A 13,149-nucleotide genomic window follows, 5' to 3' on the forward strand; every position below is an offset into this window, starting at 1 on the left:
TTTATTTCAGCTCATGAAAACTGTTTGTTTTTTGTTCAGTGTAATTCAAATTTCCTTCCGTAGCAATGAAAGCCAATAATGAATTACTGTACATCAGTCCTCATTCCCCCCCAGTGACATTTTTCCTATAATAATCACTAACCAAATGTAGCTACTTGGCTGTATAACAAACAATGATTTAAATGTGTCAAGTTCTTTCACAGTCAGTCTGAATGTAGCTAGCGATGAAAGAAGCGACAAACGTCTCATTTGGGCACAAGTACAACATTGCCACCTACTTGCTTGTTTACCGGGTTATAGCAAATCACAGGTTTTAAAAACAGATTTCAAAAGAGTGCTTTATTATAGTACATTTCAAATATTAGAAGGCTTTAGTTGGTCCGTTTTCATTTATAACACGTAGTACATGTCAATGTCAAACACGTCGGATCAGGATCACAGAATTCATCGGCTGATGGCCATCTGCTCAATATGGCAATACATAGATAATCTTGACATAGGGTTGTTCAGCATCATTTGGCACATCTTAAAATACATTTAGCTTTTTCTGCTGCAAATTTTAACAAAATGTAAACATGGCATTCAAATTCCACTGGCAAGTTTAGTTAGTGGAAATGGTGTTTAACGCTGAGCATAATAAAAGTATCTTGCTCAGCCACCCCCCCCCCCCCCGGAACAAAATACATTCATACTCCCTTTAACCTGTAAAGACCAATAAATATTATTCATTAAATAAACAGAACTGAATTATCAGCAAGACAACAAATATATGCATGTCAAGATACCAAGTCTGTTTCCAGCTACATAAAAACAAAGCTCAACATTCCCTTTCTAAAAAACAACTTTAGAATGAGGACAAAAATACCTGACATTTTCACAGCAGAACAGGCTTTTTTTTTTAGTTAGGAATTCCTTTCAGGAGACACAGCATTCTCACCAGAAAGTGACAGTGAAACCAAAAACCACTCCTGTGATGCATCAGAAAAAAAGCAACATGGCATTGCTTGCATCCTAAGAGCACAAAAATAAACCAGTCATCTCTGGTGCAAAAATTGAATAATTGTGCAGTGAGAGACCATGGGAAAGTTTGACTTTTCCGGCACTATTCCAGCTGCCATCATACGATCAAATAAATAAATACATTTGTGAACACCCGACAAATAGCTGCTTTCAGGAAGATTCCTTTGAGTTAGAACACAACTACACCATTTAAAGTGACCAAATATCTCACAGGGTGAGTTTTGGAAACCAGTTCAGAGAAACCAAAGGCCCACACCTACGAGACAGTCACAGTGAAATATGCTGGTGTAGGCTGATCCAAGGTAATGAGAAATGCCAAATATTGGGGTTGGGTATGGGCGTACCAGCTGCCAGCCCTCTTATTGGTCCATTGACAAGCTCAGAAGAGAACCATGAAAATGTGTATGAAAACCAGTCGCACCAGCCTGAACAGAAACTCGCAGGGGGTGCCATTACATGTGCCTTTTGAAAAGCACAGATCGGAACTATGATACAAAGAGCAACATCTTCATGAAAACATTTCTGTAAACACTTCAGACAGTGGAGGTCACTTGACAGGTTCAGGAAAATAGTTCACTGCTGGTAAACTAATGGCATAAGGTGTATAGGGAATGGATAGACTTGCCATTGTCGCGAAAAGCTTAAAACTGGGCCCCGTCAGGCAACGTAGCAATCCCTCCCCCCACAATTTAGTCCATCTTGGAGCTCTTGCCACCTTTGCCTTTCATGTAGGTCTGGTAGAAGAAGGAGGAGAAGAGGAGCAGGTAGCTGAGGTACATGAGGGAGCTCCACATAATGTTGTTCAGGTAGGAGTGGCAGTCCCCCTCCTGCATCCAGTGGTAGACCAGCCAACTGACCGTCAGCCCCATGGCCATCTGAGCGATTTGGAAGGTGGTGATGACCACGGCAAAGGGGCGTGGCACCCGGTAGCCAGCTGCCCGCACCGCGTAGTAGCTATACATGAGTGCGTGAACAGAGTAGTTCATGGTCATGAACCAGCCGCCTCCAGCCACTTGATCCTTGTAGGAGTACCAGGAGTAGAGCAGCACGGTAATGTGGTGGTACCAGTGCAGGAAGATCAGCCGCTGCTTACGGAGCACAATGAATGCCGTGTCGCCTGTGGAGGTCATTGAGAGGATACATCAGGACCAACAAAGTTATGGTCCCAGACATGCAGACACACTTAAACATTTACTGCACATCTTCGACTAAGTTATATGGTTTGCCATAAATTAGACACTCATGGTAGGAGTGGACAAATTGCCAAGTTCAGACAAACGACTGGCAGTTCCATCCCCGGTTCTTACCCAGTTCAGGGGCTTTGCTCAGGACAAAGGCATAGGCCCAGAACTTGCTCACTGGTCCATTGTAGAAGCTCTGGTCACATATAGACTGTCTGAAACCGCTGGTTGAGAGGACATACAGCATGTACCATCCTGTTCGAATTGCTCCAATGATACTGCAATTAAAATAAAGTTAAGCATTGCACTAGAGGGCAAGAGCAAAACTAAAAGTTACACTAGCAGGCTTGTAACATCGTGTGCATGTCTAGTCAATCTATTCGTTGAGAATGCTGAAACATCAAGCCATGGCTGAGTCGGTGCCACATGTTCATTTGTGCTAAAATCACAATGAAACAAGTTCTTGCAAAATCAGCAGGCTATGGTTTGAAATAGGCTTGTTGTAATTCCATCTTTATTTGTATTATTTAGCTTTAATGCAGTCATTGGTGTGCTTATCAATGCACAAGCACCTTTTACACCCCCCCCCCCCCACACACCTATCAATTAAAGTTATAATATTAAGTCATCCACAACTGTCGCTGTGTGAAGTTGATGCATTTTGTCATTAGTAATGTTCAAATAAAAATAAATAGCAACCATTCCTCAAATGAAGGGGATGATGCAACATTTACAATGAGGGAACCTAATGTCTTTGGTCCGCAACTCATAGCGCAGACACTTCATTCAGGATAAATGGAGTAAGCCCCCGAGTTACCTGCTCACTGGCAGGTTAAGTTCTGAAGGATTTGTTGCCAAATATACCTGGCTAAAGAGTTGAGCCATTTGTCAATCCGGTGTTCCGAGTTGAACTCTGAGTTCACTAAAGTTACATCACTAACTCCTTAAACCACATATGTAGTATAGGGCTTCCTGACAGCATGTCACTAGGGCAGGGTTCCACAACCCCGTTCCTGAAGCGCTACCCTCCTGTAGGTTTTAACTAACCCGATTCCTTTTATCAACCAGCTAATTATTAGAATCAGGTGCACTAAATTAGGGTTGGAGTGAAAAACCTACAGGATAGAAGCACTCCAGGAAAAGGGTTGAGAGCCCTACACTAGGAAGACATGTAGTAAGGTCACTGGCATCTAGGAAACTGCCCTTACAAAGCAGTGCACATGTACAGTATGCTTAGTTCCACCACGTGAAAAGATGCTGCATGAGGGTGCTTTCTGCACAAAACAATTCTTCATTTCAGCACAAAGTGTGATCTTAAAACAGGAGTAAGAATTTTAAACACTTAAATGATTATGACAGCCATCTTTCTACCATCAGGATTGTTAACAGATGGATGCATAATGAAAGTGACTTGTTGGCAGATGTAAAGAACAAAAAAAACTCACCTGAAGATGGCCAGGCTGAGTGACCACAGCACCAGTGGTCTGCGCAGATTAAGTTTAGGCCTCTCCTTCATGAAATGTTGGCCTCCAAAGACCAGCGCTGCATACAGGCCACAGAACACAAAGGCCTTGCTCCTGGTGAGAGAGAAACATGTCAGTAAGTTTCCTTCGATTGTGCCCATGGCAAGGTTACTCAGCTGCAATGCATTTCAGTGATTGAACACACCCTAGGACTTTAATGAAGTGATGTTTTTACATTCACTATTACTCATGCTGAAGGTATTTAACATGGCACACCCAGTTTACTATGGTGATATGTGAAATTTATTGACTAAAGCAATCAGCCCTAGCCACTTCCGTTGATAGTAGCTGGCTTGAAATGAAATGTCAAATGAAATGTTACATTTGTACAAAATCTTTCCCCATGCTGTTTAGCTGACTTTTTTTTACTAGACATCCAGAGTAAACCACTACTAGAGGTGGATATTCTAATTTCAAAAGCAACAGAACAGAACAACGTGGCTGTTATTTGAGTAAAGAAATGTGTATAATATAGTTGGCTTCAACCTTAGGCTGTCATAATTGTGACGTAACACCTGACGCTCTTCAATTCGAAGTGATCAAGGGCGACACCTGACCCTGACTCAGCTGTCCTGTTCGACCACACGAACAAAGTGATTTCATCATTATTTTGAAACCAAACAAATGTTATAAACATACCAGTTTTCTTGCATCCATTCGATAGCGCCTCGCTCGTCAAATTGCTGCTCGAAACCATATTGAGAAAGTGGGACTTGATGATATTCAGTCTCATTCATTTTCGGTCTTGCTCTCTCTAAACTAAGCTATGTATAATTTATTCTCTGTGATTTAAAAACCCAGTAGATAGGAGGCTACCTAGACTAATGTTACATTAATCATAAACGCGCACACGCATCCTCTCCACCACTACTCTACTCACACCTGATTTCATTTACGCACAAATACAACCTTTACTATATACGGGCGTGGACTATGATGGGCTTCTGCCCTGCCCTCTCTCCTCCCACTGTGGGAGGATACTTTGGGAATGTTGGTTTCGACCAAGGTCGTTATAAAATGCTTAACAAAAGGAAAACTCACAGAACTAACAGTAGGCCTATAATTTATTATTTAGGTATGCTAACTTTGCAGGTTACCCATTATTACTTTGTAGCTGCGAAAATGCCGACGCATGTGGCAGACAGACAATTGTGCTGCAGATAACAGGTTGCCAGATTTGGTCAGATTGATCTGAAAGTGTCTTAAGGCTTTGACCCACACATTGCAAAATCATAACCTGGCAACTCCCCCGAATTTGAAAAGAATCCTTGAGCACACAATTTGATTGATGTCATAAATAGTGAGGACAGTTGGTTACCATGCCAATGGGCAAGCTGGGTACATAAAATAGCTCCAGAATGTTCAGTTTCCCACACACTTAATTGTATAACACACAGCGAGTCAGCTAGTAGTTTGAGTTGTAATGTTTACTCATTGTCTTTGAGAATTAGGCTATATTTGTCATCAAAATGTCACAGCGTGCCCACAAGGAAGGGCTGTGCAATATCAAGATTTTATGTTTGGTTATTTTCTGTCTCATAAAGCCAGTTTTTGCAAAGCCAACTCCTGCAACTGTTTTTGCTTCCTCATCATCGCTGGAGCACATGACTTTGATCAACCCTGTTCAGAACAACCCCGATGTCACAACCCCAAAACTGACCCATTTTGTAAACACATTGCTTGGACAATTTGAGAGTTTGCTGGTGAAAGGTGAGACAGGAATCCAGAAGTTAGTCTAGGCCTAGCGTTAACAGAATGAAGTCAGAGAGGCAAATGTCTAAGCTTGGGTTGTGGCAACATTTGACATTTTCCTCTGATTTCCCACAGATGGTACTTCTCCAGGTAATTTGGACCAGGTGACTCAAGGATATCCCGAACCCTACACAAATGCGAAAGACCCCCAGGGGCTTGTGAAGTCTCTAATGTCTGTTCTACAGACTTACAAGAAGCAAACAGCATCACAAGGTGATTTGCTCTTTATTCTGTTCCCACTCTTTGTGTGAATGCACAAACCTGTGTGAATTTCACAATTGCTGAATTGTAAAATCCATTGTGAAATGGATTTTGAAATGGATTGTACATTTTGTTCTGATGCAGGCAATGATCACGTCTTCAAACTGTGGGGAAAAGCTCCAAAAACAAAGAAGAGCACCAATGAAATCAAACCCAGAGTCAACATATTGACAGACCCCACTTACTTCGAGCCACTTGTGAAAGTTAACATGATTTTGGGCCTCTTTTTCTATGGCTTCATCGTGATAGGTACAGTAGCTACATAACAGTCTGCTGTCTTTTTACTGCATGGAAATGTACTGTTCATCAGTTGATATTGATATAGCTTTAATGTAGATCTGCTTTGTATATTAAAATGAGCAGCAGCTGGGGTATGTTGCAGCAACAATGTTATCACGTTTGGTCTGTGCCTGGGCTTTTTTCACCAGTGTTTATCTACGACTCTGTCCGAGTTTCCATGGAGGCCAGAAGAAGATCTGACGCTCTAGCTGATGCCAGGCTGAAGAGAAAAGAACCACCCCCTGTTGAACCACAGTCAACTTTATCCAAATGTACACTCTCTATGATGCCTTACTCTGTGTGCCGTTAACTTGCTTGAACGTGTGATCCCTGGCTAAGTTAAGTCTACACTGACTGCAGGGTCTCACATACTGTTGTAACAATGCCCTCTTTCCTTTTAGATCGGCAGAGCATCGCTTCATTGTTTAATTTGGAAAATACATCATCCATAGCTGACGGTTTGAAGGCAAATTATCCCAAGGTTACATCAATTTATTTTGAAGATATATATATATATATATATATATATATTTTATTTGTTATTATTTTGTGAGATGCAATAGCAGTAGTCAAAACAAGCTGTACATTTTTTCAAACTGTCTATGTATGTGTTTAAACTGTTAATGACTGAGTCTGTGTGTTGTATAAGTGTATTTCAAGCATTATTGTTTCGTTGCTTCTGTAGGAAGAGTCTGAGTCAAACATACAATTTGCAGACTGTGCAAATGAAAAGAGTGCTGTCAGCCTTAGAGAGTGGGAGCCTCTGCCTAGTGAGTTACTGTAGATAGATCACACACCATTTTGTTACTGAGAGATTAGATGTAATTATCTTTAGGTGTATGTTTTTCAGTGCATAAAACAGTGAGGTACTGACCATAATCACACCAAACATTGTAATTAATGTAAAGCTTGTACAAATGTAAACTTGTACAGATATGCAGCACTCATATGTACAACATGAGTTATTAGATGGGCTTCATTTCTCCCTCAGATATTCAAGAGAACTCTATGCCTGCCAATCTGGCGCTGAACCTATTTGACTCCGATATAGAGGAAGTTGTATCTGCATAGGTTGTTCATGGTGAAGATTCTGCTCTATGCCTAGATTATTTATCATATCGGGTCACGTGGAGATATGACATTTATTTTGTCCGCATTTTTTTTCTCCAGAGTCTCAGCTGACTGATGTTTGCGTCAATTGAGGACCACGTCTTAATACCGAGTGATATTTAATGGAAGCAACAGAAATGAACTCTCCAAATAATATAATGTTGAGACTGCCACCTTTGAAGACCGCCACTTTCTGTCTCATCACTTAGCCCAATACTTACGTTAGTAATAAACATATCTTGCATTCAAAATATAGGCCTATGTGAAAAGTAGTTTTTGGTATATATGATTACTGCTATATTAATTTATTTCTTGATTACTTATGAAAATGTAAAAAGAGAATGGTAACATTAAATTAACAATGTTGTTAGTTACAAATACTATTGTTGTAAATGCTGTACATTATTTCCATTATTATGTTTGTTTTTAATACTGTTAATCTGCAAACATCAATATAGCAATATTATACTGTTGCTCATTTTAGGTTTCCTAGGTGTTAGGCCTCACCTTTTTCCCAAAGAGAGCTATGACTTGTGTCCTCTGATGCTCTAATTAAACAATATTTATCCAACAGCTCCCTATTTTACCATACTATACATCACAGGAGGCTGCCCGAGGGGAGGATGTCTCATTATAATGGCTGGAATGGCATCAAACACATGGTGCAACACAAGGTGCAACCAACCTGTGCTATACACCCACTACTCTGCTATATAATTAATGATAAGTTGATAATAGAAGTCAACTTGTCTGATAAGAACTAGTTACAAATAAGCAAGATAGGCAAGCTTGGGTATGTTTTATTAAAAATAAATATTTATTGAACTTTTGAGCCCATCAAGCTGATCATCACCTTTTGGCATAGCTTTTGAATGAGCTGTGGTTTATTACAGTGTCTGTGACTTTCCTATGTTGACACAGACTGCAGAGCAACAGAACCTACCCAGTTAAACAATGCAGTTAACCTGGTTCTGTTTGATCCTAATTAACATTCTTCCAGAAGAGCCTAGTTCCTGGAAAGAATTGAACTCGTCAACCTCAGGTTGTTTTCTCAGAGATCGAGAATGTCTTGTATACTGTAGGAATGCACTGACAACATGATTACAGACACAAGTGGGGATGGAAGTGAGAAATGCTGCCATCTTCTGGTGTAATCATTAGTCCAAACCTTAGCAAATAATTGCATTTTGCAACAAAAACGAGAGTTTCTATTGGTCAGATTCAGGTGGGTCCCGTTGGCTCTGTTTGGTTCCTATTGAATAGAAAATAATTTGTGATGAGATGAAAAGGTATTGTGGGTTGGATATGTATAGGCCTAGCATTTAAAAAATAATCTGGTTTAGGAGAGGAAAAATGAAAAATAGTCCACATTTACAGGCTGGAATGGGCTCCCTACGGTGTGATTTCTAATCTGCAGGGCTTGTGGGCTGGGTGAGAGTCGACCTCTGTGTGCAGCAGAACCCACCATATACATTCCCACTTTTCAAACAGGGCTGAGGTGTGGGTGGTTTGTTCAGGGAGACCTATACGTGGGTACTTTCCCTCTCCGAGCACTAAACATACTTCTGACAGGTCACAGTAAACTACACACCAGTTATTGCACATAAAGAGGATATAGAGAAATGAGGGAAGCTTTGGACAGGGCTTAGTGGGGGTTTTGTATGAGAAGTTGTGTTTGAAAAACCATAAGTTATGGGTGGCCTTGCACCTTTGCATAGTGCATATCATGGTTCACTGCATCACGGTTTTACTTCAGGTGAGCTCAGAGGAATAACAACAAGTATGTGGTAAGTGTGTAGTGATGAGACAGTAGAACAGGGGTCGCAGAGGGAGATTTAAGAAGGATTCCCCAGTGAGTGAGGTTGTTTCCACCCAGCCACCTCAGCTCATGGTCCTCTTTCATAGCATGTCCAAAACGTAAGAATAATGCAAAGTTGTTGTGGCTGTGAACAAATAACATGGAATTGCTTGAGGAATACTTACACTACACTTGGGCTCTGCAATGTCTGGATAACTATAGAGGGGGTGAGGTATAAAAATATGGTTTATTCAATGAGCAAAAACTGACAAAAATAACAAAAATTATTATTAGTAGGCTATGTGGACAGAGTGGATGACTCATCCCAGGTTGCAGTCAAGGCAAGGCAAATCAAATGTTATTGGTCACGTACACATGGTTAGCAGATGTTATTGCGAGCATAGCAAAATGCTTGTGCTTCTAGTTCCGACAGTGCAGTAATATCTAACAAGTAATCTAACAATTCCACAACAAATACCTAATACACACAAATCTAAGTAAAGGGGTGGAATAAGAATATATACATATAAATATATGGATTTGCGATGACCGAGTGGCATAGGCAAGATTAAATAGATGGTACAAAAGTACAGTATATACAGTGGCAAGAAAAGGTATGTGAACCCTTTGGATTTCTGAATAAATTGGTCATATAATTAGATTTGATCTTCATCTAAAGTTACAACAACAGACAAACAGTCTCATTAAACTAATAACACACCATTTATTGTATTTTTCTTGTCCATATTGAATACATAATTTAAACATTCACAGTGTAGGTTGAAAAAAGTATGTGAACCCCTAGGTGAATGACTTGGAGTCAGGAGTCAGCTAACCCGTCATTGAGACGAGATTGGAGATGTTGGTTAGAGCTGCCGTGCCCTATAAAAAACACTCAAAAAAATTGAGTTTTCTATTCACAAGAAGCATTGCCTGATGTGAACCATGCCTCGAACAAAAGAGATCTCAGAAGACCCAAGATTAAGAATTGTTGACTTGCATTAAGCTGGAAAGGGTTACAAAAGTATGTCTAAAAGCCTTGATGTTCATCAGTCCACGGTAAGACAAATTGTCTATAAATTGAGAAAGTTCAGCACTGTTGCTACTCTTCCTAGGAGTGGTCGTCCTGCAAAGATGACTGCAAGAGCACAGCTCAGAATGCTCAATGATGTTAAGAAGAATCTTAGAGTGTCAGCTAAAGACTTAAAGAAATCTCTGGAACATGCTAACATCTCTGTTAGAGAGATGATGTTAATGGGAGGACACCACAGAAGAAGCCACTGCTGTCCAAAAAAACAATGTTGCACATCTGAAGTGGACAGATTAAACTAAAGTTGAGTTGTTTGGAAGGAACACATAACACTATATGTGGAGCAAAAAAGGCACAGCACACCAACATCAAAACCTCATCCCAACTGTAAAGTATGGTGAAGGGAGCATCCTGGTTTGGAGCTGCTTTGCTGCCTCAGGGCCTGGACAGCTTGCTAAAAGTTTGTGAGGGTTTTAGCTGACAAGGCACATTTTTTCAGCCTTCTTCACCACAATGTCTGTGTGGGTGGACCTTTTCAGTTTGTCCGTGTTGTGTACGCAGAGTAACTTAAAACTTTCCACCTTCTCCACTGCTGTCCTGTCAATGTGGTTAGCGGGGTGCTCCCTCTGCTGTTTCCTGAAGTCCACTGTCATCTCCTTTGTTTTGTTGACATTGAGCGAGAAGTTGTTTTCCTGACACCACACTCTGAGTGCCCTCACCTCCTCCCTATAGGCTGTCTCGTCATTGATGGTGATCAAGCCTATGTCTAAAAACTTGATGATTGATTTGGAGGCGTGCATGACCATGCAGTCATGAGTGAACAGGGAGTACAGGAGGGGGCTGAGAACGCACCCTTGTGGAGCCACAGTTTTGAGGATGTTATTTCCTACCTTCACCACCTGGGGGCAGACCATCAGGAAGTCTGGAAGGACCCATCAGGAAGTCATCAGGAAGGACCCAGTTGCACAGGGCGGGGTTGAGACCCAAGGCCTCAAGCTTGATGATGAGCTTGGAGGGTACTATGGTGTTGAATGATGAGCTGTAGTCAATGAACAGCATTCTTACATAGGTATTCCTCTCGGCCAGATAGGATAGCGCAGTGTGCAGTGTGATGGCGATTGCATCGTCTGTGGACCTATTGGGGCGGTATGCAAATTCAAATGGGTCTAGGGTGGTGGGTAAGGTGGAGGTGATATGATCCTTAATAGTCTCTCAAAGCACTTCATGATGACAGAAGTGAGTGCTACGGGCGATAGTCATTTAGTTCAGTTACCTTTTCCTTCTTGGGTATAGGAACAATGTTGGCCATCTTGAAGCATGTGGGGACAGCAGACTGGGATAGGGAGAGTTTGAATATGTCCGTAAACACACCAGCCAGATGGTCTGTGCATGCTCTGAGGATGCGGCTATGGATGCCATCTGGGCCGGCAGCTTTGCGAGGGTTATCATGTTTAAATGGCCACGGAGAAGGAGAGGGAGAGCCCGCAGTCCAAGGTAGCGGGCCGCATCGGTGGCCCTGGATTATCATCAAAGCGGGCAAAGAAGGTGTTTAGTTTGTCTGGAAGCAAGACGTGTCTGAGCCATTGAATTGCGATTCCCCTTTGTCCCTGTACCCGCATTTTGCTTGTTTGATTGCCTTGCGGAGGGAATAACTACACTGTTTGTATTTGGCCATATTCCCAGTCATCTTTCCATGGTTAAATACGATGGTTCGCGCTTTCAGATTTGTGGAAATGCCACCATCTATCCACGGTTTCTGGAAAGGGTAGGTTTTAATAGTCACCGTTGGTACAACATCTCCAATGCACTTCCATTTGAACTCACTCACCGAATCAGCGTATAAATCAATATTTTTCTCTGAGGCTACCCGTAACACGTCCCAGTCCGCATGATCAAAACAATCTTGAAGCGTTGATTCCGATTGGTCAGACCAGCGTTGAATAGTTCTTGTGACTGGAACATCCTGTTTGAGTTACTGTCTATAGGACGGGAGGAGCAAAATGGAGGTGTGGTCAGATTTGCTGCAAAGAGGGCAGGGGAGGGCCTTGTATGCATCGCGGAAGTTAGAGTAGCAGTGATCCAGTGTATTGCCCGCACGAGTGCCACAATCAATATGCTGATAGAATTTAGGTAGCCTTGTTCTCAAATTTGCTTTGTTAAAATCCCCAGCTATAATAAATGCAGCTTCAGGATATATGGTTTCCAGTTTGCACAGAGTCCAGTGAAGTTCCTTGAGGGCTGTCGTGGTATCGGCTTGAGGGTGGATATACAAGGCTGTGACAATAACTGACGAGAATTCTCTTCTGAGAATATATGGTCGGCATTTGATTGTGAGGAATTCTAGGTCAGGTGAACAAAAGGACTTGAGTTCCTGTATGTTGTTATGATTACACCATGAGTCGTTAATCTGCAGGCATACACCCCCGCCCTTCTTCTTTCCAGAGAGATGTTTATTTCTGTTGGCGCGATGCATAAAGAATCCCGGTAGCTTTACCTACTCCGACGACATATCCCAAGAGAGCCATGTTTCCGTGAAACAGAGTATGTTACAATCCCCGATGTCTCTCTGGAAAGCAACCATTGCCCTAATTTAGTCTACCTTGTTATCTAGAGACTGGATATTGGCAAGTAATATACTCGGAAGCAGTGGATGGTGTGCACGCCTCCGAAGTCTGACCAGAAGGCCGCTCCGTCTACCTCGTCCGCGGCGACGTTGTTTTGGGTCGACATCTGGAATCAGATCAAATGCCCTGGGTGGTGGTGCGAACAAAGGATCCGCTTCGGGAAAGTCGTATTCCTGGTCGTAATGTTGGTAAGTTGACATTGCTCTGATATCCAATAGTTCTTCCCGGCTGTACGTAAAAACACTTAAGATTTTCTGGGCTAACAATATAAGAAATAATACATAAAAAACAAAATACTGCATAGTTTCCTAAGGACTAGAAGCGAGGCGACCCTCTCTGTCGGAGCCATCTTGCCAACATACTGCAGGTGAGAGAGGATCTTTGTGTGTTGTATTTGTCTCTGTTCTATCTTTGTAAGTCACTGTTTTGATTTATCTACTTTTGTGTGGTATGTGTGAACATGTGACAATAATTGTGTGTTTCAGTGAGGTGTGGTGAGGTCGGTGGCTAGGTAAGCACTGGCTATTAGCAAAGTCAGATTTACTCTCAAATAAACCTTGATTAAGCCCAA

At 41.8% G+C, this 13,149-nt stretch overlaps 2 protein-coding genes across 2 annotated transcripts; one reads left to right on the forward strand and one right to left on the reverse strand.

The window, feature by feature from the left end:
• Positions 1 to 322: 322 nt before the first annotated feature.
• Positions 323 to 4,629, reverse strand: LOC110502376 (elongation of very long chain fatty acids protein 6). Its single transcript, XM_021580346.2, has 4 exons — positions 4,364 to 4,629; positions 3,647 to 3,778; positions 2,328 to 2,479; positions 323 to 2,137 (listed from the first exon to the last, which is right to left on the reverse strand). Exons 1-4 carry the CDS (start codon positions 4,459 to 4,461, stop codon positions 1,710 to 1,712), a joined length of 810 nt encoding a protein of 269 aa, XP_021436021.1. The 5' UTR covers positions 4,462 to 4,629; the 3' UTR covers positions 323 to 1,709.
• A 485-nt stretch (positions 4,630 to 5,114) lies between these two features.
• On the forward strand, positions 5,115 to 7,087 carry LOC118943922. The gene is made up of 7 exons (XM_036960846.1): positions 5,115 to 5,434; positions 5,552 to 5,689; positions 5,822 to 5,986; positions 6,166 to 6,288; positions 6,418 to 6,497; positions 6,702 to 6,786; positions 7,008 to 7,087. The coding sequence occupies exons 1-7, from the start codon at positions 5,194 to 5,196 to the stop codon at positions 7,085 to 7,087; spliced, it is 912 nt and encodes a 303-aa protein (XP_036816741.1). The 5' UTR covers positions 5,115 to 5,193.
• Positions 7,088 to 13,149: the final 6,062 nt, after the last annotated feature.

The sequence above is a fragment of the Oncorhynchus mykiss genome, chromosome 23, assembly GCF_013265735.2.
Source record: "Oncorhynchus mykiss isolate Arlee chromosome 23, USDA_OmykA_1.1, whole genome shotgun sequence".
Lineage (NCBI taxonomy): Eukaryota > Metazoa > Chordata > Actinopteri > Salmoniformes > Salmonidae > Oncorhynchus > Oncorhynchus mykiss.

Excerpts from the sequence above, each read along its gene's own strand:
- LOC118943922 (XM_036960846.1), top strand. The coding sequence starts at position 5,194 with ATGTCACAGCGTGCCCACAAGGAAGGGCTGTGCAATATCAAGATTTTA. Across the intron at positions 6,289-6,417 it reads ACAGTCAACTTTATCCAAAT|ATCGGCAGAGCATCGCTTCA; the intron begins GTACACTCTCTA and ends CTTTCCTTTTAG. Across the intron at positions 6,787-7,007 it reads AGAGTGGGAGCCTCTGCCTA|ATATTCAAGAGAACTCTATG; the intron begins GTGAGTTACTGT and ends TTTCTCCCTCAG.
- LOC110502376 (XM_021580346.2), bottom strand. The coding sequence starts at position 4,461 with ATGAATGAGACTGAATATCATCAAGTCCCACTTTCTCAATATGGTTTC. Across the intron at positions 2,480-3,646 it reads CTCAGCCTGGCCATCTTCAG|TATCATTGGAGCAATTCGAA; the intron begins GTGAGTTTTTTT and ends TTTTAATTGCAG. Across the intron at positions 2,138-2,327 it reads GAGCAAAGCCCCTGAACTGG|GCGACACGGCATTCATTGTG; the intron begins GTAAGAACCGGG and ends TGACCTCCACAG.